Consider the following 26,792-nt stretch of genomic DNA (forward strand, 5'->3'; position numbering starts at 1 on the left):
ACGGTGCCCAGATCTGTTCTAAAAGAATGCAAAATGTGTCCAACATTACTGTATAATCAAATCTACATTTCTTAATACAATAACGTGAAATTCAAATAAATGCACTTCGTCATAGTAAAGTTCTGGCAGAATAATTTTCGGGCTTAATTTAGTCAAATGTAACAGACTTTGAGTTTCCGTTTGTCAGTATACTTTTGGCGCTAAATTGTCAGTGAGATGACCTGCATGAGGGGCTTTGCCATGTGAGTTTGGATGTGAATGCAAATTTATATCAGGACTATATAAACAAATACTTGTTTAATTTTCTTATTTTGGAAATTATGACACCAAAAACAAAATGATAAACAAAACATTGTTGTCAAGGAATATTTTAATTTCCATTCAATGTGAATGGGCAAAAGTCTTGGAATGCCAGCAATACAACAGGAGCAGGATGGTAGTATTCCTAGAAGAAGCTTTCAGTCCGCGCAGAGAAGATCATTGACCTTGAAGGCTGAGGCTGGCAAGTTGCTTAACCAGGTTGCTGGTTGTTGAAAAGACGCCCGCTAACTTTTAGCTTCAGCCCTCTTTGGTCTCCTTTGTCTTTGTATGCTTTGTCTCATTTTGCTTACAATATTTGTTTGATCTTGTCTTTAATCTGAACATCACCAGGCTGATGTCCTCAGGATAGTCAATCTGCAGTCTAAGGAGTTCTGTCAAAACTGACTTGAACTTTGAGCCGTCCTTCATATGTGCGTTCTGTTAAAAATAGAATCCAGAATCCTGCTGTTACTTGCTGTCGAACCAGGAAATCAAGAAGCCTCTGCACTAATGTGCGCCGCCATCTTGAAAATCTTCAATCTGGTTACTACTGTTTGTGTCAGAAACATTCCTACCAGTCGATCAATATAATCTGGCTGCTTCTTCGGTGTGCACGAGTTCAATCTGTACTGGTATTTGCTGGTGTGCCCTTTTCGAAAAGAGAATCCGCTGCGATGTGATGCATTAGTTTTATTGTCACCAAGTCTTTTCAGTATTCCTGATCAATCCATCATTCAGACATGGTTTGAATCTTCAACATGCATTTCTATTTACAAAAAAGTTTATTTTTCCCTATGTGTATCAAAAAATCCAAGTTTAATAGACATAGATCAAAGAAAAATAACACAAAAAAAAGGAAACAAAGGTCAACATAGAATAGAATCATCTTTGCTCTCCACTCCTGCTCCCAAACTCAGAATTATACAATCTAATACAGACCTGGGCCAAGTGCGGCCCGGGGGCCACATGCGGCCCTTCGACTGTATTTATGTGGCCCCTGTAATGTCAAAGTATGATCATGTATAAATGGTTCTAATGACTTTAACAAGTGTATTTTGTATTTATTATTCATTTACATTTTCACATAACACTTATTTACTTTTTCTCTCCTTTTTGTGTGTAATGTATATATACATCCCTCAAAAAAAAGTTGTAAAGCTAGTTGAAGAAATGTTTTGAAAAAACATACAACATACATAACCAACATACAGTATATAAAAGAATAAAATGGCAGCTTATTTAGCTTAATAAATGTAACGGCCTAATGGCGAATGTCCTTTTTTTTTAGGGATTTTCTCATCTTTCTTTTTGCTGGACAGGCCCTAACAACATTCACAGAATTGAATGTGGCTCTTGAAGAATTTTAATTGCCCACCCCTGATCTAATAGCACAAGGAATTAATGAGTCCCTGAGTCTATTAGTTTTGCATCTGGGAAGAATCATTCGTGCTCCATCTGCTTCTTTGCTCACTGATGACAGTGTTCAGAGGATGACTGTCATCATCCACGATGGACAGTACTTTGTCCAGTGATCTCCTCCAGCAACTGTCACTTCATGCCAACCACAGAGTCCTCTTGGACACATTCCCACCCCACTGGATGTGGCTTTTTCCTCGACCTCCTAAAGTCACCTTGGTCTTTGAGGTGTTCAGCTGGAAGTGGTTTCTCTCGCTCCAGTCCACAAAGTCACGTATCAAACTCCTGTACTCGTCCTCGCAGTTGTCCCTGATGCATCCAATAATGGCAGTGTCATCAGCATACTTCTGGACGAGACTCAGCTCTGAGTTGTAGCAGAAGTCTGAAGTGTAGGAGAGGGGCCAATACTGTCCCCTGAGGTGCTCCTCTACTGCATAGCACACTGTGGTCGATCAGTAAGAGATCCAGGAGACCAGGCCAGGGTCGACATGCATCTGAGTCACAATGCCCTGAAGAAGGGTGGGCTGGATGGACGCTAGAAAAGTCCAGGAACAGTATCTTCACTGAGCTGCTTCCTATATCCAAGTGGAAGGAGGTCAGCTGTAGTTCAGTAAGAAACCCTGGAAAACTTGACGCAGGGTTTAAACTTTTAGTCAGTGTTTTTCCCCTCTTTGTAACTTTAGAAATACCATTTGAGTGCTCTGGAACGGCATGCTTTTCCCATCCTTTCAGCTCAATTTGATTGACACAAGCTGTCCAGATGAAGCTGAATGTGATTTACTTGAAAATGGCGACTTTTTGGTGCCAGTTGGGCATTTTAATGTTAATTTCCCTGGAATAAAAAAAACGTCTGGGTTTTGTTCAGTGTTACAATAATTAGACACAGCTGAGATCTGTGAAATAGACGTTAAAGAAACGGAGCAAAAAAAAAGCCTCCAGACTGACGCATCCTTTCAAATGTCTTCGAGGGAAAGTCTGTGCTTATTTTAAGATTAAACCAAAAGGAGTTGAACTATTCAAATAGCGCAAAATAACTGTTACAGATGGTTCGGAAAGTATTTTTTAGAAGCGTTCAGAAATGTCAGTCGGGTTTACTGGGTGGTGAGATTTAGACTCCTACAGGGCAGCATTCAAACCTTGGATTGGTAAAACATTCTCTCCACGCTATTGATTACAAAGTTCCTTCCTTCCTTTTACTCATCCATTGAGATAGAATCAGTAGAAAGTGACATGTGTGCCTTTCGGAAAAATTCACATTCAACAAGCTGTCTCGCCATTTTTAGAGAGCTCTAAAAAGCCAGATGTCCCCACTGCATGAGCTTGCTGTTGTTATAGCTTTGATACCCTGCCGTTCAGCTCCATCTCATGATCTTGCCTTCTGTGCCTGATCCCGTTCTTTGCCCATTCATTCATTTTTCCTCTTGCCTCTCCTCTGTGTGCTATGCTGTTGTCTTCTTATTCTGAAATATCAGAAAATAAGCCCTGTTTATTTATATTCATGTCAAGCGGAACACAATCTTGATGTTAACGGAACTATTTTTGGCAACTACTTAAAAAAAAAAAAATCCAACTCCACATTGATGATCAACCTTGTTCTACACACTGGATTTCCCATCAGCGTAGCCTTTATACAAGCAACCTAAATATTTGTATTTTATAAAACAAATAGGGCCAATTCATAACCCAATAAATTGTAATCTTAAATGTTCCCAAAGTCAATTTTGAAGAATCAAATACAATAAGATCTTCTAACACGATTGTGCTTGAGAGGACTTGCAACAAACACAGTGGGAAAAGATGGATGTTTTTTTTTTGCAAATATTGACACTTTGTGCCCAGAAACTTGTCTTGTTGGTTCTGCAAGAGATGCTACATAATTAAAGTTAACCCTGTTCTCCAAAACCAAATTTTAGGATCCTTGTATATGAACTACAGTTTTTCACTTTCGTGGAACATGACGTTCTAGGGATACCCAAGGTAATATGATTTAAGCAACATTTTATCTCCACAGGTCAAGAAGTACAGAGCCACAATGGGTAGTGGTAGAAATATTCTGAAAACAACTGACTCAGTCAGTCATTGTTTGACATGGAAGGAATTGTATAATACTTGACTGACAAAACAAATACTCAAGGTTTTGTTCCATCTTACATATGATGCCAACAATTTGCTACAACAAAAAAATGTATAGATCTTTTTATGAGCTAAAACAACATCTGATTCTCTACCTATTCAACATCTATCGTATGGAGTTTTCTTACCATGATTAAACGATTTAATAGAAATGATAGTTTACTTGACTCCAATAAAAAAAAAATATATATAAATATATATATACAGTATATATATAATGAATGAAAATCTAAGCTTTGTAAACTCAGAGTAAACAGAGGAAACAGGACGTGTGTTATCACCTCATGTCTGTCAATTTAGATTCCTTTCCATGAGGCAAAATGTTTTCTCAAAAATATCTTCGAGCAGGTCCTCAAAACTGAGTGCTTCCCCTGTGAATGGCGGAGGTGACAGAGGGAATAGCTTTAAAAACACCATCTCTATATACAGCCTCTGTTATCATGTTATTTATTTTAGAAACGTTTCTCCAGGTAAGCACTTGGACCTGAAAGTATTTGGCAAGTGCCTCATTTCTTTAGATGAAACTCCCTCCCAAGTAATTGAATTTTGAAATGAATCTGGTGGAAAAGAAAGACTGTCGGAAAGGTAGATGCTTGAAGAGGATGTACAGAAAGAGAATGACAATCAGACACTGAGGTGACTTAACAAGTTTGTCTTTCAACAAGGACACAATATGAGATTGACACGATGACAAAAACTTTTTTTTTTTTTGCACATTCTGGCTAATCACTCCAAGCTTTTCTTTTATGCCCTGATAAATAAGTTAAACAAAGGCTTTTATTTTAAAAAGGACTGGGAGCATTGTCACATTTTCCTACAACCATGTCTTTTGGAAGATGTTGACATGTGTGAGATGTATCTCTCATAGTTTTCCTTTTAATATCTTTTTGTTATTCCAGGAAATCTTTTTCTTCTAAGAATGGAGGTTGAGATCTTCTCGGATTTGACTCCTTGATCTTTTTTTCAGTTTTTTTTTTTTTTGTGGCCAGAAAACAAAATAACGAGTTCTCAATGGTGGTAGGCCAGCAGAGTGAAAATGTGTGGTCTCCAAAGCAGCTTTGAATGTCAAGTAATAGAATTTCAGCTTTGCGTTGCCTGAAACTTTTGTAGTACACAGCCAGGGTAAAACAACCCCAAGGACCGTTTTAACACATGAAAAGTCAACACAAGTGTGAAGTCCTCTGAGGATGAGAAACTGATTTAAAATGGAAGATATTGCCAAGCTTACAAATGCTTTTGTTTGCTTCTCTTACTACATTTTAAAATGTGACACAAACAATCAGACAGGAAGTGAAACATATTTCCTAAAATTGCATTTACTTAATTTCATCAGACATTTGTATTTGCGAAGGTATAACAAATAACAATAATAATCTAAAAATGTGTTTTGTTGCGTAACTTTTCACATTTTCAAACTCTTTGTTACTTTGTACTATATTTGAAAACAAACTGTCTTTTTATGTTCCGAATCCAACTGAATTCGAATACGAACTTTGTAGTTCCATAAGTAGTCATTTGTACTTTTGTTCAATGCATAACCTTTGCATTGGCTCACAGAAGCGCAAGAAAGTTAATATTTTAACACAGGTATTGAATCGATATCGGGTGATACTCAAAGGTTTCTGTATCAGTACGTGGACCATAAAAGATGGATTGTTGCATCCCTATTTCTAACATCTGCCATTTTCTTAGTTTTGGTTCAGCAAATCTATCTTTAATGCTTGAGTGACCACATTAGATGACAATGTCATCCTGATAATTCTCATTCAACAGGACATCATATCCTTCTCGGGTAATGTCTGGTGGTTTAGATTTTTACCAAAATATGTGTCGTCTCACAGAACACGACAACATGAATGACTATATTCACATGAATCTTGTATGATAATAAGATTATTTTAGCAGAGAATTGCTCTATAAATTAAAGTGATAGTTCACGGATAATTCAAACTCCACTCATTTTTTACTCACTCTCATGTCCAGTTTTTTTATCTTTCTCCAGAAAAGACACACTTCACCACTACCATCTAACTACCTGCTTATCTATAATGTCCATCTAGTATTTAAACCTTGGCGAGAGGAATTGTTCGAAAAGCCAAAGTTAGTCAATATTTGAAGCTTGTTAGTAGCATCAGTTTAAAGAATAACAACAGATATGGACAGGAAGTGTTTGCGATATTTACCCAAAGTACTTCCTGTCTTTATCACTTGCATTTCTTTTGAACTGTCTTTTTGGAGAAAATTAAGACCAAGACAAATAAGCTGCAGTTGCTTGTATTTATATATGTCTATAACTTTAAAAAGGAACAAATTACTGACTCTGAAAATAATCCCAACCCTTAGTCGAAATGAACGTGAGTAGAAATGAGTGAAGTTTGAATATTGGGTGAACTAACACTTTAAGGGGGACAATAGATGATAATAGTTTGACCTTTTTGTCGGCACACTTATCTTCATCTCGTTCATGATGTTAATTAAAATTATATTGTTTTTGATGGCGTTTTTATTTCAGTTTAATTCAAGTTTGCTGTGAAATGTTTTATTGTATCCATTTTGTCTCACTGCCTGCCCCAATGCTACACTTAACTTAAGTTGAGATCCACAATTCTCTTTTTCAAGGCAGTCCTGGCGAAGAGCCTATTTACACACAACCCAATACATTTCATATCTAAAATACTAGAACAAAGTCTAAACGGTAAAATAACACATTTAATCAGAAGAATTGAACAATTCTAATCGTAAAACAAGGTACTTGGAGAAAATATTGCTCTTGCTGTAAGTGGAGACGCCCTCAAACTATAAACATGAATTTTCCTTGCACCAGAACATTTTGACCTTTTCAGCAAAAATGGCCGCTCATCAAGCAATTTACAACGTCGCTAAGCTGATCGCTGTAAGATTAGGGTGTTGTTTCCTCTGTGCCTCTACAGAAGAACAAGGCTTGTGATTCATGCAAATATTGCAGACTTGCACCAAACTGGTAGAAACTAATTAAAAAGATAAGATTTTCCTGAAGTGGTGTGTCACTCTCTTGGTGGGAGCAAAAGTTGCAGAGAGCTCAGGCTGACGACAAAAAGCCTTTGACAAGTGGAACACGCCGATGTTGGCATCCTTGGCTCTCGGCCATTTTTGCATGCTTGGGAGTGTTTCAAGGGTTATTGTGGCTTTCAGAGTTTCCCCTCAATGGATTTCTTGTGGGGTCGATGTGAAGCATCATTGTGGCAGAAATGCCTTTTGTACATTCTCTAGAAAATGAGGGGAACTGGGAACCCTCAAAAAGACATGACACAGACACATAACTATTTGGGGGTATTTCTGGTTCCTATAATTACAAATTGTATGTCAGAGTTCAAATAAAATTCACTTTTTACTAAGAAAAGTTTGCTGGTGGAATTGCATTCCCCATTTTCAAGGACAATGATGATAGCATCGCCAGGGTGGTTTCTTTTAATGGGATGATGTGATTCCCATAAGACTCTTGCAGGACTTACCACAAGTCTTATAATTACATTTTTTAGTAATTTTATAAATATCATAATCAATAGTTAGGGTTACTATGCAAGTGGAAGAACCTCATAACATGAACATACTGGCTTGTTTATGTTTACGTTTCTCCAGCAGTCAAGCAAGGATTACCAGCTCAACCTCTTGACCATGGTTGGTCAACGGTAATGCTGAAGTAAACCTGTGTTTTCCGTGCCTACATTTGATGAATCATTTCAATGAAATGTGTTGACAGAGATATCTCTGGGTAGTGAGCACCTCATTATGTCACCGTGATCATGGCGAGAGCTTGAATATGCTATGGTTGGTTGACCATTCTGCAAAGTCAGGTTTACCTTGCTGGAAATGTGTCGTGACATTTGTTTCACAAACAACAACCTCACGCCGATTATACAGCCTCTCCCTGAGTAGGTATAAATACAGCGGACGAGAACATGGTTTTCAGTCTCACAGTTGTTCAAGCTCCAATCAAGCATCCTCGATTTTTTTTCCTTTGATGTTTTTTTTTGTGTTGTGCTGTTGTGAGAAGATAATAACGGCAGCTTTTGTTTGCTTGTAGGACGGGTAAAACAATGAGAGCCCCCATTCCTTTTCTGATTCTGCTCCATGCTGTCGGGGTCCATTGTGTGAAAGTGGTTTCCAAGAGAGGCTCAGGTAAGAAGAACTACTTTACTTTTCCTTGGAGTTTGTATCACTTTTTATGGACTTGTGCAAGACTTCTGCAATGCAGTATTATATTCCGTGCTGGCCTTTTCGTGAAACTTTTATAAAGATTTACAATTCCTCAATGACATGATGGATACAAATATAAATAAGTTCCAATTTTGAGCACATTCCACTTTTTATTTATATTCCATTGTTAAACTGGCATATATTATAACACTTTGGACCTTCAGAAATCCCCCTTTTCACTATTTCAGATATACAAAAGGTAAAATAACACACAACGTATAGCTTATATTCAGAAAGGTAATGTAATGACCTACCAAAAAAAGTTTTTACTGCCAAGGGGGGCATCGAAAACTTTCTTATCCAGCTAATTATCTATTGAATTCGGAATCCATCCTTGTTTAACCATGATTCATTTATTCGTAAACATGGGCGTCAATGTATTATTGGCAAGTAATTTCATTTCAAGAGGCCAGAAATTACGACTTGGGTTATTTATTTTTAGGTAATAGAAAAACTTTTTTTTTTTTTTTTTAAAGCTGTAAAGCTGAAAATATGGGTTATTTATACTATCTGAGAAAAGTATATAAAAGGCTGAAAGACAAAGTAACTAAATAAAGGTTATGTGAAACTATCAATCTAGACTTATTCAGTAATACTTCTTATCCTGAATTAAAGTTATGGGTTGGGTTTTTTGACATCCCAATAGTTTTGAGGTTTTAATTTTTACAATGTCAAAAGCGTATTTTCTATTTTTGTATATGTATTCAAATTGGGTTGTAAAGGTCATATAGAAAACATGCCAATGACACAACATGAACTACATTCCCTGCCCACCAAAAAAATATCACATTTTCAGTGAACAGTCTTTGTTAGTTGTTGGTATTGCAGTTTATTCCAATACCAGTAAAAAAAACTAGTCTTTTTGAAAGGTTGTTCGAAGCGGTGGGTAAAGGATGTATAAAAATTTTGATCGTCCTTCTCTAACAATGCACTTCGTCCTACAAGGATGAGGAGAATTGTGTTTGCATGAGATGGCGTGAATTTGCAAGGAGTGTATGCTGTGAATTACTGCCATGAGTTATCAGAGCAAATGACACCTAAACCTTAATGAGGCACAACAATCTGACAGAACAAGAGGTATTATAGTACCAGGTATCTGTACCCAACCTTTATTAAGACACATATTCGCTGTTGCTTTGTTTCATTGTCCTTCTCTTCGGTGCCAGAAGATCTGATTCCATCCATTGCTGCATTCATTTTTCACCTTGTGTTGATGATGAGTCAGTTCTGTGTGCGACGCCAGCACATTCCAGAGAGTCTCAATGGGGTTAAGGTCTGTGCTCGGTGGTGGCCTATTCATGTGTAAAAACAATGTCTCCTGCTCCTTGAACCATTTCGTTTTTTACATGTTTGAGCCTGATGAGTCCTGGCAATGTCATCTTGGAATACACCAATGCTAGCAAAGAAATATAAAATGTATTAATGGAATAACCTTGTCATTTGTTATATTTTGGTGGTGAGAAAAATGATCAATTTTGCATTAATTATCCAATAGGATGTTTGCAAATATGTGCATAGTTTAATCAAGTGAGGATCTCTTGAGTATGACCTTGGGTCTGTGTTAATAGTTAAAATTTTATGATAATTATAGTTTGTAATAAAGGTTCTCTACATGATCAAAAAAGTAAAATATACGTCTGTATTATGTTTTGTTTTTCCTATTGCTGTGGTAGATTCTCTTTCGCTACAGAGGATTTAAGTACGCTGAAGGACACTATAGCTTGACTAAGTCTTTTGGCAAGGGAAGTAAAGAGGATCGGCATTGATTTGTAATTTGTGTGAACACTACTAGAAGCAACTGGCTTGTACTCAGTAGACCTTCCCGTCTAAACCCATACGTTTCGGCAGCTGGAGTGGGGAGAAAGCAGTTCGGCATTTTGCAATTTTACAGTCTCTGAAGTGAAAAATCCTTATTTCTGTTTTTTTTTTCTTTTCTGGCTCTCTTTCCTTGCTGAGCTACCATGGAGAACAGGGACACAAAGGCATACTTTGGTGCTAAGAAGTGTGACCTTGAGAAATGTCCATTCCATTGAGCTGACTTTTCCGTGGAAACCTTGGAATAACGGTCCATTTTTATTTTTCTACGACTGGAAGGATGACGTTCCCTGTATAAGGAGAGCCACACAAATTAGACGTTGTTGTGTTGCATCACAGTTCACATGTACTTTCAAATATGAATAACTGGAGTTGTCCTGAGTCTTTGGAATGCAATTGAAGGCCGTTTTAAGCTTCAAAACAAATCCATTTCCCCGTAAAGAAACTGTAATGATGATTTGGAAAGGCTTTGGCAAAATACAAAGACATTACTTTTTGTATCCAGAGGCTGCTGGTTCCTCTTTCAGCCATGCATATTAGACTCAGGTGCAGGAATTGCCTTTGGCTCATCAAAAGTGTTTTCTGCTTTCATAACACGAGTCCCTGTGGGCTGTCTTCTGGGACGCACCATGAGCCATCGCCTGGGGCAAGGATTTGAAACTTGTCCACTGATAAATGTACGCTGTATCCCACGCAGTCCGCCGTCTCCTTTGTTCTTTCTCTCCTGGATGGTACGGCTTCATTAGAAACCGTCGCATGCTAAAGTGCCTTTGCTTAGGGCTGAGTTTGAGCTTTTATTATTATAGAAGCGTGAAGCTCAGAGGGTGGTGTCCTTTTTGTATTTGCATGTACGTTTGGATTTGTTGCACTTTTTGTGTAGCTGCCTGCAGGAGACAATTTCTTTATGTCAAATTTGTCATCACATGTCATGGCAAAGAACATATTTGTGACAAATGTCATGATCAAGGTCTGATGTACCCATTTATATCGCTTTTATTTCTTTATTCATTTCAAATGTGGCCTCAATAGATGGCCTTTTCATTATGATCGAATTAAATAGATAATAGTTTGTAAAGTGCACATGTCATCACTGATCAAAATGAAGACCAAGGTTGGAGCAAAATAGGTCCTCACTTTTGTCAGATGAGGGACTCAATGGGTGTTCTCTAAAGCAAATGTTAAAACCAAGACAGGACCCATGTGTTTTTCTGTGTAATTTTTGATTGTTCGCTTTGTTCCTGTGTTTGGGTGTCCAAGATTTGGCAAGGTTGAAAACTCTATCCCATTAGGTTTATCTCCTTTTACTAAGATTGAATACAAACTATATTGATATAGCAGAGACAAAAATCCCACTACTTTGCATAAAGCTAATGTTTAGTCTACTTCCAGGAAAATAATAAATTCATGTTAAAACTCAACGGGAAAGACTGCTGTCTCACCAACTGTCTACCTGTGCAATCCTCCTTCTTTCTTTTGAGATATAAAGGAACATTTTGGTCATAAACCATCAATATACTTCTCCAAGTAAACTGGTTTACAGTGCACTTTAAGACAGTGCATGTACTTGTCCATAGGGCAAATTTTCGACTTGTAGTTCTGCCTGAAATCAAACCGTGCCGCTACACACTTACCGCAAATGACTCGGTTAAGGGTGGAAAGTGTACATTGATCCACACTTCATTTGTTTCGCCATTTGAATGCACTATTTGAGTGCTCATTGCGCACTACATTTTCGCACACTGCTCATTGGGACACACTTGTGCACTGAAAATATGTGTAAGTGCAATTTGGGACACACCCAAGGTTTTGATTTGTTCACATGCCGGGAATTTAAGCTGGTTTTATTTTTAGAATGGGATTGGTTTTTATTTGATATTCGTCAAATAAAGTAGTTAAAGTTGATGGGATCGTTCAAGTAATGTAAAATATTAAACAGAATCGATCCAATCAGCTAGACTTTCACTCAATCGCTACCATAAAAGTTCAGTGTCAATAAAGTTGTAAAATAATTTGCATTATCACAATAAAGTACAAACGTCGGCGTACAACTAACGGAAATGCCTTGTTACACAAGAATAATGTGATTAAGTGAACTCACACACTGTTCATAAAAGAAAAAAGGGATGAGTCGCTTCAATGTAAGTTTAAACGTTGCTCTTTTTTTGGTGCCAGTCTGGGGGTCAAACACATGTGAACCGTTTTCCAAAAACGTTTTATGTGAATGCTTCTTAAAACGGAATATTAAGATCCAACATTGATCTTTCAAATTCTTGAAACAAGTGGTGAATCAAATGGGAATCCTGATTTGCTGTTTCTGCAGTTCAGTGAATTTCCAGGATCAAAGGTGCAATCAAACCTGCAAGTGTCTGCCCATTAAGGGGAATTAAAGGCCTTGATTGACTCCCTCGGGCACAATGAATCCACTATCTCGCCTGCTTCCTTCTGCTGCGCGCACACACACTCTTATACAGTTCTCTCGGAGAAAAACACACACTGTGGAAACCCCCTGCACAGAGCTCCTTGTGTACAGCTATTATCTGTAGATGATTGAATTGCAAACACAAGTCTTTGACTCGTGCTCTGTGTGCACATGTAGGAATGGGAAAAGATAAAATAAACATGCACAGCATAACCACGGTACTAATCCTCCGATGGCAAATGAAGGAAAATATATGCAATTGTCCTCGCTGCCTCCTCTTTTGTTAGAGATGCTGATGCTGTCTGATCGCTCGGGTGAACAATTGCATGTTTTTTGCTTAACACAGCACATCTAGCAGAGTTTGGATTTGTTTTACTGTGCATGATGTAGTCCTTCATTTTGTAATTCCTTTCCTTATATCGAGAAGAACATCTAAAACTAGTAGGTGTATATGAACCAGAGAGTGTTGATAAAGTCCCCATGTTTGTTGTGGTTGTGAGCCTGTTCAAGGTCAAGAGGCAGAAAGTTTCAAAAGATTCCAGAACTAGAGCGATGTAACTGTAGATTTGTCCCTTTTCTCACTTAGAAAATCTGCGTGGGAAAAGAGACAGTGATATAACAGTTGGCCTTCAGCAAGCACTTAACAGTGATTTGCTTCTCCCTGTAGTGCAACAGCAGAAGACGTAGCTAGCTGCTCCCACAAATGAATCCGCTGTTAAATAACCCATTGTTCATCAAATCTTTGAAACGTTCTAATAGTGATTTTAGTGTTATCATGAGAAGTGGTTCCACCATTTATATCCCTGGGATGCTCAACTCCTGCTGCAGATCGGGTTAGTTGAATTTGTGTGCACGAGATTTAAACTCCGATCTTTGCTAAACCTTTTTAGACGTCTGCGCTGATGAAGAAGCAGAGCTCAAAGGAAAAGCTCACAGTTCTGAAAGAAAGACCAGGTCATATCTCTTAGGGATGAGGTTAGGAGGTCTGTTGTCCTGGAGAGTTGAGGTCTACAGTCCTTTTTTTGGCTGATGAAGTAAATTAATTGAACTGTTGCCTTGCGAGAAAAATCCTGATATTCCCCCAATAGAGCAATTTAGGATGACAAAAAAAAAACAACAACCAGGAGTATTTTTGAAACTAAAGTATGCTCGACAGGGAAGCCATTTACTAATGGTGGAACAGGGTGAAAAATATCCCTCACCGAGCTCTCTTGCGTTCTCATTCCGCTGCTTCACGTCACAACAACGATATTGACCTGATTACTCTTCCAGCATCATGCTCGTGTGAGTGTGAGATCAACCATTTCCAGGTCAACCTTGTCAATGTAAATCTGTGTCTAGTTCTCTTCAGCTTAACAATCTCACCTTTGCTTTTTTGAATGTTTTTATTTTATAAATAAATGTATTGGAAACCGGATATTTTTCATATCTTGTATTAAAAAAACACATAAATTAAGCAAAAAAAAAGTATTTGGGTTGTAGGCAGGGCAAAGACGTATTGCTCCCTAAAGACCTTTTTCAATTTATCCGGGAGAATACAGAGGCCAAATGGGTGAGCTAGACATATAACTTCGTCATGGGTCATAGGTATCATCCACCAGCCTCTCCGGTTGTGGAGTGTCAGTGGTGTTACTTTAAGATCACCCAAATTATTGAGCTCTTAATGTCTAAGAGAGAGTTAAGGCAGTTTGCAGAGATTACTCATTCACAACCTAAAGTTACTGACCATGTATGCGAGAAGCCACCTAGATTGACAGGTAAATCAAGAGCTTTGACTTTGTTAACCCAACAGACAACGACGGACCTTATGACTGAGGGCGCTGCACTGATCTGCCTGTTCATCTTGAGCTCCATCTTTCTCACACTGTTGAACAAAACCCCAAAATAGTTGAACTCTTTAACCTGGGGAATATTCACTATTCCAAACTTCTTTTCATTGCTACCACTTCATGTTTGGCTGCAGCAGTTTATAAATGTACTTGAGAGGATGCAGGATTTACTCAGATTGTCCGCTTATTCGGTCTCAAAATGCAAGTGTTGGCATTCAGTCTGAAGCCATGCACAATGTTATGATTGGTTAGTTTGTTTGTCAAAACATGGACCACCATGATAAGTTAAATTTGGTTGATCAATATTTAGTAATTTACTCATCAATTTACAATCATTGAACTCTAGACAGATCAAATAAATATTGGTTTATACCCCAACGTTGGTCACGTACCTTTTAATTGAGCCTGTCTCCAGGGGGGAGGCCCCGGTGACCCCCATCCAGGCAGGGAAAACTGAACTTCATTAGTCTTCATCATTGTAAGTGTTTTTGTGCGACACTGTGTCTGGTGTCACTGGGGAGAGATAAGTCTGGACCTCACTGCTGAAGCTGCCACCCTCCCCACCGACCCCAACCCCAAAGCGGAAGAAAACAGGAAGAGACATTAGAAATACCTTTCATTTCATTTCCCCCTCTTTTTCATGCTTTAGTGTAATCTGTTTGCACTTTAAATGTTTTCTCATCTTGCATTTCAATAAACTGATTTGTTTGGATACCATATTGTTATTTATACTTGCAGTATTTCATTGTTATTTTTTCTGTTTTAACCAGCAGTCTAAAGATGGCTCTAAAATTGTGTAGATGTCAGTATAGGGAGGGACGGATATGTTTTAACAGACACACTGTAGTGTTGATGGATAAATGCTCATGGAGACCTGATTGCAGCCTCACTTTGATGGGAGCCAAGGTCTCAGTGACACAGTTTGTTTACAGCAACTATTCATCACTGCGACATAACTGCTCACAGAAGCTGTACAAATGTACCTTATATATACTTGATTCATACAAAGACTTGTCAGTGCTTTTTGACCACAAGCAAACTGACCTGATGATATTTTCAAAACCCAGAGTACTTTTGTTTTAATCTCAGATTGAGACTTTATTTACACTTGAAGTTTTCTCTGCTTCCGAATGTGTTATTTGAGGAAGCTGCTGAACGGTACCAGTGTGTGGTCCCTTGTCTTGCTCTCAACATAGTGCCATGATTAATCACCACCAGCATAACCCTGGGGCTCCGCTTACTCCAGTAAGGATGATTTGTCTTTGCATTTAACACCAACTATTGTTCATTTCATAATAGCATCGTAAGCATACATTTGATAGATGGATGGATGGTAATGTTTTTAAAATCTCTTGGGAAGGTTCCTTTAGGAATATCTGTCTAAACAACATATGGTTGATTCTTTACACTGGAAGCAAGGATGGCAAAGTGAAAAACGATTTAAATGTAGTAGTGAAACTACACATCCGACACCTTTAATGTTTGTATTTGTCTCCAAAAGCTAACCTAAAGAAAAGTAAAAGCAATTTTACCAAGAGAATCACAAAATTATCCAGCCGTACAAATATTACTTCCTTCCTTACATTGCTAAACAACATATTAGGATAGAAATAATAGATTGAATCCAACCAAGTATGTCTACAACTGATGGGCTGAGTTTCAGGGAGCGTCTGGGATGTTTTAGAACTCTGAAGTTGGCGCTCTCAGTTTAATACCGTAGCTTTTCAAAAGCACATATTTAAGCGCGCAATCTAGTGGTCTGTCAAAAAATGCTAGAGTTTCATCAACAAATGACTACCACCCACTCTAAAATAAAAAAATCCAATGCCAGGCAACCAGACTCCGTGATGATTTGGCGTGTTAGTCATCTTGTAAGAACGCACAAGCTCTTCCGTACATATGTTGCCATGGTGACTTTCTGTCTCGGTATTAACTTTAAGGTTTTAAGTGTTGATAAGATCGTATATGAATCTTAAACTTGATAAATGTACATTCTTGCTAAAACTTCTGTGATGCGTTCAGCTTATTCAAGTGTGAATCAGGCGGCAAATGTTTATTTTAATGGGTTCAATTTATTTAAAAAATAAGTTGGTTTTTTTAATTGGACATAACCCTTTGAACCATCCCTCTGTCTCCTGAAATACGTCTCTTCTAAAGCAAGCACAATATGCTTTTTGTTTTTTTTAGATTTTTGGCTTTGTAACTGCATGAATAATGTTGGTGGATCACAGTTTACTTTCGGTAAAGTTGACTGTAAACTTGAGCTTTAGGTAGACTCAAACACGCTCATTCATAATTTGCTATACCGGCCCCTCATCTACGCTTCCTTCCATAAACAGGATACATTAAAGTTACGTCGTTCCATTGATGCTTTTTAACTTAAACATATTTGGTTTCCGCATCCACTTGTTTAGTGACCCTTAGGTTCCTGTCAACCCTTGAATGTCCATTATTGCAATTCACCTTTAAGATTTCATCAACCGCTGTTTGATGGTTATTACATAACCTCCCCCCTCCCCACCGATGATCCAAACACCCCCTGCTTGAACGCTAAAAACAATTGGCAAGCAAAAATGAATAAATAGGGGGGCGACCTCTCCATCTCACACACAGGCGCACACAAATCTGTGCAGGTACGTAGTTCACCCTCCCTCGGTCAATACCACATACCTGCCACAAACGTTGAGTAATCGCCTCCACTGTGGCGACCCGTTCATAGCGAGGAGATTGATCACTCTCACGGTATTAGAAATTAAATGGCTTGCCACATGGAGTTGTTTTCCCTTTCCCTGCTGGAGAAAGAGAGAGAGAGAGAGAGAGAGAGAGAGAGAGAGAGCTACAGACATGCATGCTACATACACTCCTCTTGACAACAGGGTGCTATGGATGTTTGGAGACACACACCACAGACATCAATGCAGGATGCATGACGATCAATCAGCTGATTTATGAGAAGCATCGTCTTCCACTGGCCTCATTGCTCACCCGCTGCATCGCTTGGAAAGACAGCGTAAACACAAGGAAATGCCTGTCACCTTCTTCAGGGACGGCCTGCCATCATATGTAAAATCAACTCTTATTTTTGGAAACGCTTCTGTTTGAAGGCGTCTCTAAGACAGGATTTGTTATCCAGGTTTATTTCGAGAACGTAGGAGGGGCTTTTATGGGTAGCATCCTATTACAAGTGCTGCCAATCCATCAAGTTTGAGATTTGTAAGTGGAGGTGTGGATTTGTGTGGAAGCGGAGCAGCATACTTTTTATAGTTTAAATGAATAAACTATAAAAAAGTAGTAGTCCTTTCATAGTTATGTTACTTAAAGGTCAACATATGTGTTGATTTATGTGTGTCTTAAATATATGTTGGACCTCTAGTGTATCATCAGTATGTGTCTGTTTGTACAAAACTGTCTTTCCATTGAAATATTTACATTAGAAAATGTGCTTAAGCCCCGCCCACTGAAAATGCTTTTCTTTTTTTGGAGATTAAATCTGGTTTACCATAACCACACCCACCGTGCTGTGATTGTTTAATCATAGTGGTCATCAATCCCATAAGTCTCTACCTCCAAGGGACTCGTTGCATAAACAAAGTGGGTGTGATTACAGTTGGCTGGAGGACGAGTGAAGACCATTATTACGTCATAATGGACTCCACTCTCGTAACATCCCGTTCACAATTTCAGACGGGGGAGAACTTTATAAAGTAGTAACTTCAGAATATCGTCATGATGAGGATTTCACTGCATCTTGGAGAGGAAGACTTCAACATTTGAAACATGTGAGTTAGTCAGGAATGTTGGAGTTTGACATTAGTTGCCCTTTAAGATATATTTTTAACAGGTACTTCCTGTCTAGTTATAATTCTTACTATTACTGTTTTAAATAAATCTATATTAAACAGTATTATTCTGACTTTTATATACATTTTTCTTTGACATATATTTACATTTATTAGGAATTAAAGTCACATTGTGCGGTTATTACATTTTACTTTATTACATTTTCTGCTTAAATGTGGTGGTGATTTTTTGAATAAAGATTACTTGTGTCATTAATTTTGGTCTTCTTCCTTATCCTGTAGAGCCCTAATCTCCGTTCTTTGTATTTTAGCTGCATGACCTCGACTTGATGCTGCCACATTGCCTATAAACACAATATTATCTCCATCTGTATATTCTTTCCTTAAAGATAATTTTGTCATTTCAAGCTCCCTCAGCAAATAAAACTGCCCACTTAAATAGCCCGAGTGTTTATGTACCAAATTGAGAGATTATGTGTGTGGATGATTATAAGATTTAGTCCTAAAGAGGATTTAAACATGGAGAGGGCTGGTCACGGCTAAATTTAAAGAAATCCAATACTCTCCTATTTTGTTGCTGTATTCAAACTTACATTTAGATAAATTAGGTACAACATGAAATAAAACCAGTCTATTCGCTCATGAATATCCTCTTAAGAGATATTTCCCTCCTTCTTCATGAGATATATGTATTAATAGCATATCACGTTCTATTTTATATTTGCATGTTTTTACCCTTGAGGGTCTCTTTCAATTTCACCTCAGGCGCATACAAAGTGACAGTTATGGCTGCCATTAATTGGGTGCTGCTTCCTGGAGGCCGGTCAGGTTCAATGAAGAGTCAGATGGATGTTTTTGAGAATAATTAAAGCAGTAAACCAGTGTGTAATCCCGTCATCATCGTTCCTCATCCAACGCTATCTCGCTGTGCGTGCGTCTGTGTCAACATTGAAACACAGTTAGAAACACGACAATGTTGTTTATTAAATATCGCCTGTCAAACAAAAATGGGGCAACAATGAATACATACACGGTCCTGCTGAGGAGTCATCATCATACATTCATAGAGTACAGAGAAAAAACGAAGAAAAAAACCTTGAATATAAGCAGATCGGTAGACACCGGAGCTGGTATTATGCTGTATTTGTAGCACAGGTTTTGTCTAGCGGCAACTTTCCTCATCTATTTTTAGTGAGAAGCCTTTCTCTCCGCAGAACAGACGCTCCCAACTGTCTGCACATCCCATTCTTTAGCCTGTGTTCTTTTGTTTTTTTCCCCCTCCCTAGCTTTTGTGTTGTGGATCTCTTAAATAAATGACTCATAATGCTTTCTTTCAGGGTGATTCATTTTGGAAACAAAAGGATAGGCGGTGCTTGAGCAGGCATCCATGAAAAACGATATGTTTTCCCAATTTTTTTTTTGTTATCAACTGAATGGTTATCCGGAGTCTGTCCCACCCAATGGAAATAAAAAAACATGGCTTCAGTTGAGCCAAAGTTGTGATGGTTATTATCAACATTTCAATATCACGTTCTATCTTTAATGCTTTTAATGATTAATCTAATGTTTGCCTCTCTGTTTGAGACTTTTGTATTTTATCATTTCCTCGTAACCAACGAACAAATAACAAATGGAAATAAAGAATTCAGCAAAATCCAAATTCTTTCATAATACATTTTATTGTGAATAACTTTTTCTTGTGGCATAAAATAGCTAGCATTTCCTAGGGCTGGGTGGTATGGAGTAATACTATATATTTAGGCCGAATACCAATATACTGTATGATATTTTGTTCTCAAAGTGAGAGCAAATTTTTAGTCAAAGTAAAATATAGTATAGCATTTTACAATACGTTTCATTGAACATTTTTAATTCACTAAATATAAATATACAAACAAAAATAGCATTAAATAAACTGTCCTCACCTGGTTCATGACAAAAGTTGTTCAAATAAAAAAGGTTAACATTATTACTGAAATACAGAATCACTTAAAAAAAAGATTTTTTAAAGCTCAGTAAGATGCACATTTAAATACAAATATATATAATAAAGTCAAGGCAGCATTTATATATAAAGAAAGAACAGTAATTTCTTTGTTTAAAAAAATAAATAAATTGAACATCAGATTGAGATTTGTTCTTGGTTGACTCAATGTCTTACTTGAAGTCATAATCCGTACAAGAAAAAGAATTTCAACTCAACATTCTCTGCTTTTCTACTTAGGTAAATAGAGCCAACTGAGAATCACAGTATCTCCAGCATATCTCCTACAGATCCGACAAACCCTGGACACCAGGAGCCTTCACTAGTAACCTTTAAATTAAAGATCAATCATAAGGAGTACTACAAATTGACCTGTGGGGACTTTTATAATAATCATTTTCAACAAAATTATAAGTCAATAGAAAAACTGAGTAATGATGCTCTGGATCTTTAGTGGATATATTAATGACTGGCTTGAAGGTTATTTTTTTTTCTTTCCAACCTGACAGAGGTCAGATGAAATCATAATTGTAGAAACAAGCTTCATTTCTGCCAGAGCCATCTCATTACGATGCAGCCCGTCTTCTGCTTATCATAGTAAATCATGGAATATGGAGATGTGCTTCTTAAGGGAAGATTCTTGTTTAGGACTCTGCCTTGAATTGTAGGTTATCTATATTAAAAATATCCATCCAAAAGTAAATGATAACATGCCTCAGATGACCTAAAGTGTTTGGCTTTTTTTTTTTAAGTCAGGTTTCCTGAGAGCTGATCAGAGACCTGTAAAGCAAGACGGCTACAGTAGGTGAAGGGGGCCACGCGGGACCTCATTATCCAGATACAGATGTCAAAAACACTTGTAAGCGGGATCCCAACCCACATTGACATCAACATTCCTTACTTTAGTTCTGCTTGAAACTTTGGCAGAGCTAGTCGAGATTGACAAACAAGACGGCCAGAAATAGTGAGCTGTAAAGTTGCTTGGCTGACAACATCAATTATGGGAATTTTGGAGGCCTTAATTGACGGCCTTTTGAATGACAATGCTGTTTTAATGAGTCGAGCAAATACAAAAGTGCTGTGGTCCCTTGAGAGGGGAGGTTTTCGCAAAAGCAGGAAGTCCTCCCAAAATCTTTAGCCGAGGCTGTCAGGCCCCGTCACATCAGCCGGCCACTCAGCATGTGGCCTTTTTTTTTCCCACTGGTCCTTTTATTGGAAAGTTTGAACACATCTTCTGTTGCTTGTCCACAGCCCACCCCGAGTCACTCAAAGATGGCAGGGGGACTGAAAAACCACAACTCTCCTTTATCCTTCCTGAATTAGTCTGAGCACAATCAGACCTTTTCTTTTCCACACAGGGACACATTGAAACCTCACAGGTCTGAAGGACGACCTGCCAAGTTTAGAGCTTTTTTTTGTTTCTCCTTCTTTTTTTAAAAAAGAACTAGCATTAGGAGAGGGGATGAGGCTCGCTGAGCAGTGTACTTCTTTGTTGGAAGCAGGAGACGGACGCACTGCAGGAGTTTTGGAATCAAACCAGAGGGACTCAATTAACTAGGACTTGCTTACTTTCCTTCGACTCCTCTTCACTTGCTACAAACATTTATATTATTGATTTACCCTGAACCTTTCCTTTAATACTGACCTGGGGTGAGTATTTATTTGGGACACACTTGTTTCATCCATTTCTCCCGAACAAGTTGTGTCAGCTTTTCTTGTAATTTCATTTGGCAGGATTGATTGAGACACACTGTCACATATTTCACATATTCATTGCTTGGCCTTGAAGTATTAAACACCCCCTTATTTACTATCCTCCCAGGCTGGAATGAATGGTTTTAGGTGCTTGATGATTTCCCTGAAGTGGGATGATCAATAAACTCTACATATTAATTAGGTTCCTCTGTCATCTCCGAGGCCACTAGCAAGGATTTGCTTCACTGGTTTAGAAGCCGCCAAATACAGTTTCTTCCCCCAATAATTTAGTTTTTATTTTCTTTACTCACATTGTGTGATTACGACTGGTAGAATGGTGTTGGACGGTTTGATTATAATCCCAGATGCAAGCACAGATTGTGTTGTAAAAAAAGTCAAGAGCAAGTCAATTTGACTAGAGGTTGTCATCGTTATAACCAAAAGAACATCGTAATAGTTTTTTTATCTTGTGTTTTATGCCAGAATTTTGCTTCTTTTTCGTTTTCACTGGTCTTTCAGTGACAAAGTTAAAGTCATAGTTCACCCAAAAGTAAACTCACTCATTTTATACTCACCCACATGTCGACTAAGGGTTGGGTTTATTTTCAGAGAAATCTGTTCCTTTTAAGAGTTATAGATAAAAATGTATGTCCATTTAAAAGTAGCGACTGATTTTCAGTTATCTTTATCTTCAACTTTGTTGCAACATCCAAAAACATCTTGAAAAAGGCTGTATTTTAAACAAGTTTTTAGTACTAGGTTAGCCACTAGGGCCAACATCCTACACTGACAGGAAGTAAATATCGCAAGCGCTTCCTGTATACTGTCTACACAGCAAGCATGTTCAGCACAAGAACTTTGAAATTAACTTTTTTAAATCTAGTCAAATTTGTGACTAGTCTGACCTGGGAAAAATAATAGTCATTAAAAAAAACAACACAATGGTGAAACATTTTCTTATTTATAATGTGTCTATCTTGACAAACATTCATTCTTTTTTTTTAACCACCAATTACACTCTGACTAATAAAAGGCATGCTGAGGACACAACACTGCCTTAAGGAACCCAATGGAATACTCTTAAAATGTATAAATAACACCAAATCTCTCTCTCACACCTTTCATTTGCTCCACATTGATATTCAAATACAGGCTTATAGTGTGTCATTTGCATGCCACCCTCAGCGTTTTAGTGATGTATAGCTATGAGAAGAGGCTTCTTCTTCTCTTCACAGCGCTTTCTGAGGCTCTCCTTTGCTGTTTTGTACACCGACAGCCTGGTCTAAGGAAAAAAAAACAGAAGGACAGCTAAGGATTATGTTTTTTATGCTCCTTTCATTGGCTTTAAAATGCAAATGGAAGATTAGTGCGAAAGGAGAGCTGTTTGGCATGGATGCCATTTCTTCAAGGAGGTATTGCTAAGCCATTCATACCTTTCACCCGTCTATTTGTTGCCAGTGAAACTGGAACTTTGCTAATAAAACAGCCATTGAGCTGTAAACAAACAGTTTATAATCTTTTGAGGCACAAACGAGTTCATTAGCTGGTTAGCTATCTTCAGGATGTCGTTTCCTCTTAAATAAAATAACTGCAACAAGCACTTTTTAAATATTCTTTGAATTCACAAATAATATGGTCGCAATGACTTCAAATTGAACTTAACATTTTATTTTAATATTACTTGAAATATCTCTTGCTATAATGTCACCTCACAGCAAACTGCCGAATACAAATAGGATAAGAAAAGGTCCAAATAACATTAGCATTTTTAGATAACAGCTTTCAGAATAGGTCACAATGACAACGAACTACTGGCATGTATTGTCTTTTTTTGTCAACGGACAGTCTACGGAATATGAATAGTACAGGCATCAAATTTAAACTTTTTAAGGTCAAGGAAAATGTTGCCTTAAAGCAGAGCCTTAAACATTAATTTTGAAGTAGGGGCACCAAAGCAAATGTGTGTGTGTATATATACTGTATGTATATATATATATATACAGATTCTATCATGTTCATTCGGCGAATCAATTATGCTACCAGTATTTATAAACAAATTCAAAGCCAAGGGCGGTCACAGAGGGTTGTTGCTGTAAACACGGGTACATTTTTCAGGGCATTACGGCAAGTGTGAAGCGCAGTCACTGCAAGTGCAGTGGTTGCCGCGGAGAATTTGAACCCTGATAGTATTTCAATTGATCCTGTCGCCCTTCATTTTCCGCGTTCCCCCTATTTTTTTGCATTGGATCAAAACACATCAAGCAGTACATATACAGGAGCGCCAGCCACTGCATATCTATTTCTGGATGCCAGGGAGGTCGTCCACCATGACCAAGAGACAACACAAGGGATACCTCAAACACATTTGTCTTTGGGCTTTTAGGTCACCTTGACCCTGAGATAACAAAAGGATGAATTTAGGGTGTTTCTTTTGTTTTAGAGTCACTGATGGCTAGTTTCTGTATGTTGGTAAAACCAACCACAGCTATGCTAATTTGATGGTACAATACGCATTTGACAATCCTAAGTGAGACTAGCTTCTTCTAAATCCTTGTGCAGTCTCTGGGTCAAGGGGACCCATAGGCCAGTGATATCCGTTGTGTTGCCACTAGGTCAAAGTAAAAGACCTACTTTTGTGTTTTTGCTACTCACAAAAAGTATACAGAAACAATGGCTACAATAATATAAAGAAACAACGGCTAAAAAAGAATACAGAAACAATGGCTAAAAAAGGATACAGAAACAATGGCTGGAATGTTTTGAAACAAATCAATCATGGTGGTGCACAGCCTCTAGTAATGTCTTAATTTCCAATATAAATAAAACTGTATAAACATGTCAAGGACACTTTCCTCTGAAATCAGTAGCATGCTTTTACATTAAAGTAAAAAATGTTTGCAGTTTGTTTGCTGTTTCCTCTGCATAAGCGTGACCCGGAGGGTAGACTCATAAAGAAAACTGGACAAGCATGAACTGTTTTGTGACAATTACTCTTGAGTTACTTCACTAATTGGCCAGAAGGCGGACATTCCCTTCCCACAGAGATTTGGGATGTTCATTGGCCATTAATGACTTTTGCATAATAGACATTCTTCAACCCTTCTTTCTTCGCACAAGGCAGTCAATGAATTGCGACGTTGTGCATTTGGTGCACTGGGGGAATTGCTCTGTGTTCCTTGACCTCTTTCAGGCCTGCAGAATGGAGTCGCGGTGCGCTGGGGCACCCTAATTGAGTTGACAGAACAGTGTCATGCCTCTTTTCTTGCATGCATGATATCCAGTTCTCGAGCCCAGCCACCCACCTCCACGGTCGTCTGGCTGCAGAAAGGTGTCTGGAATTGAGTATATCTCTGAACCACAGATGCATTCAATGTTGATTGAGTCATATATTATTAGGCTGCACAATGAAGAATTCAGACAATAGAAGAACGAGGGTTGAAGTTGAGAGGGTCGAGTTCTTTGATCTCCTCTTGACACCATTCAATGTAAAGGGTACAGTAAGGGGTTCCAGCTGGAGAATGTGGCGCCTGGCGCTGTCTTGATTGTGTTAAATGAGGTTGCTGAATGAAGGTGAAGGTGCAGTTGAAAATAACATTTAACTAGATTACACGAGATTACCTTCCACTAATCTATCTGCCGAATGTTGCTGCAAGGACTCACAGGTGAGGGTGCCTCACAAATCACACTCAACCCAGATCATGAATAATGAAAGAACTCCACTCGGCTTGTCAAGTCTCATTTCTGGAGATGGGAAAACATTGATCTGCATCAACTCCTTCATAAAATGTATCACAGTCCCCCCCCTCATTAGCTTTTATCAAATAAGGCAGCCATTACTGCGCACCTGACATCCACCTGTCGTCATTAACTATGTCAACATCTTGCGGCTAAAAGCCACGATTCATCCATTACCAGCGTAATGATTCACCAGTGGACGCGGCGGTCGTGCAACCAAGGGTGGTTTAACTGTAGCGCTGTAGCTTCATGAAGCTTCATTATTCTTTCACTACTTGTAAGTGATACAGGTCTAGCGCATCTTTATACTCAAAGGTTTTGTTTCTGATTCATAAAACAAAAAGGACAGATAACTATTATAGGAAGGTCTGAAATATGCCTGTATAAATCACCAGACATCCCATAGTTGTCACGCACGATGAAGCACTATTACCCTGTTGCTCTTTGGCTTATTGTTTATGTAAATCCAGGGCCTTAAACCCAACTGGGCGGGGGGCCACCAGAGGTCAATTATTTTTGAGACCAGGAAAAAGGTGTTGTTTAGTCTAACTATTAATATTTTTTCTATCCACTCCATTTTACCTTTTAAATCAGAGATGTATGAATGATAATGTTGGATGTAATGATCATCATTCCTTATACATATGCAATCGTACAAAGATGGAGTCCCTTTCTCTGCCAAAAACCATTCAAACTTTTGGACGATTGGGCTGAGAGCTGCAAGTTCGACACGCCTGATGTGTTTTAGATTTCATATGAACACGCACACAAAACATCCAGACGAAAAAAAAACACTTTTGTTTTCCCGGTATAATAGAAGCCTCAGAATTGTTCATCTCATTCTAGAAATGAAAAATGTCCGACAGTTAGTGTGTGTCAGCTCAGTTTCCAAATTGACCGACGCAGGTCCGAAGCTAGTCACGTAAACAAATCCTTTTGTGGTGCAAACATCATCTGCAAAGTTCACAGAGAGAGGTTTTCTTTTTTTAGTGCAAGTAAGTGGGCGATCAGGAGACTTAATCAATTCCTGCGCATGCTAGTTGCCAAGGCAACAGGAGTGGGGAGGCTTTTCTCAAGGATCCTGTTAAACATTTAGTGTGCAGCGCTTGGAGAGAGTGAGGGCTGGTATGAATGGAGGGCAATTGTATCTAAAGAAGTCCATCTGGTTTTCTATCCCTCCTTAACTTGTATAAGTAAATAAGGGGGTTGAATGCTAGCATTGATTTTGTACTCAAGTTTTTATAGACTCTATTGTATCTTGAAAGTGATGAATTCAACAGCTCAAATAGCTTATGTTTAAACATAAGAATCCACTCAGTCTTTCCTGAGGTTTTTGTTTTTGAATGTCTCTCATCGATTAACATAAAACTGTCAAGAAGATAAATCTGCTATTTGCTAGTCTTGGTCAATGTTATGCTGATGAATTATTT

At 38.2% G+C, this 26,792-nt stretch overlaps 1 protein-coding gene across 2 annotated transcripts in view; it reads left to right on the forward strand.

Annotated features, from left to right (window-relative positions):
* LOC148080124 (interleukin-1 receptor accessory protein-like 1) overlaps positions 1-26,792 on the forward strand; it is a 222,193-nt gene that overhangs the window by 8,052 nt on the left and 187,349 nt on the right. For both annotated transcript variants that reach the window (XM_087791680.1, XM_087791681.1), the window contains exon 2: positions 7,913-8,007. In XM_087791680.1, coding sequence (XP_087647806.1) covers positions 7,926-8,007 — 82 coding nt within the window. In that variant the 5' untranslated portion in view covers positions 7,913-7,925. The remainder of the gene's footprint in view (positions 1-7,912; positions 8,008-26,792) is intronic.

Source organism: Callionymus lyra, chromosome 5 (genome assembly GCF_982586985.1).
Source record: "Callionymus lyra chromosome 5, fCalLyr1.hap1.1, whole genome shotgun sequence".
Classification (NCBI taxonomy): Eukaryota; Metazoa; Chordata; class Actinopteri; order Syngnathiformes; family Callionymidae; genus Callionymus; species Callionymus lyra.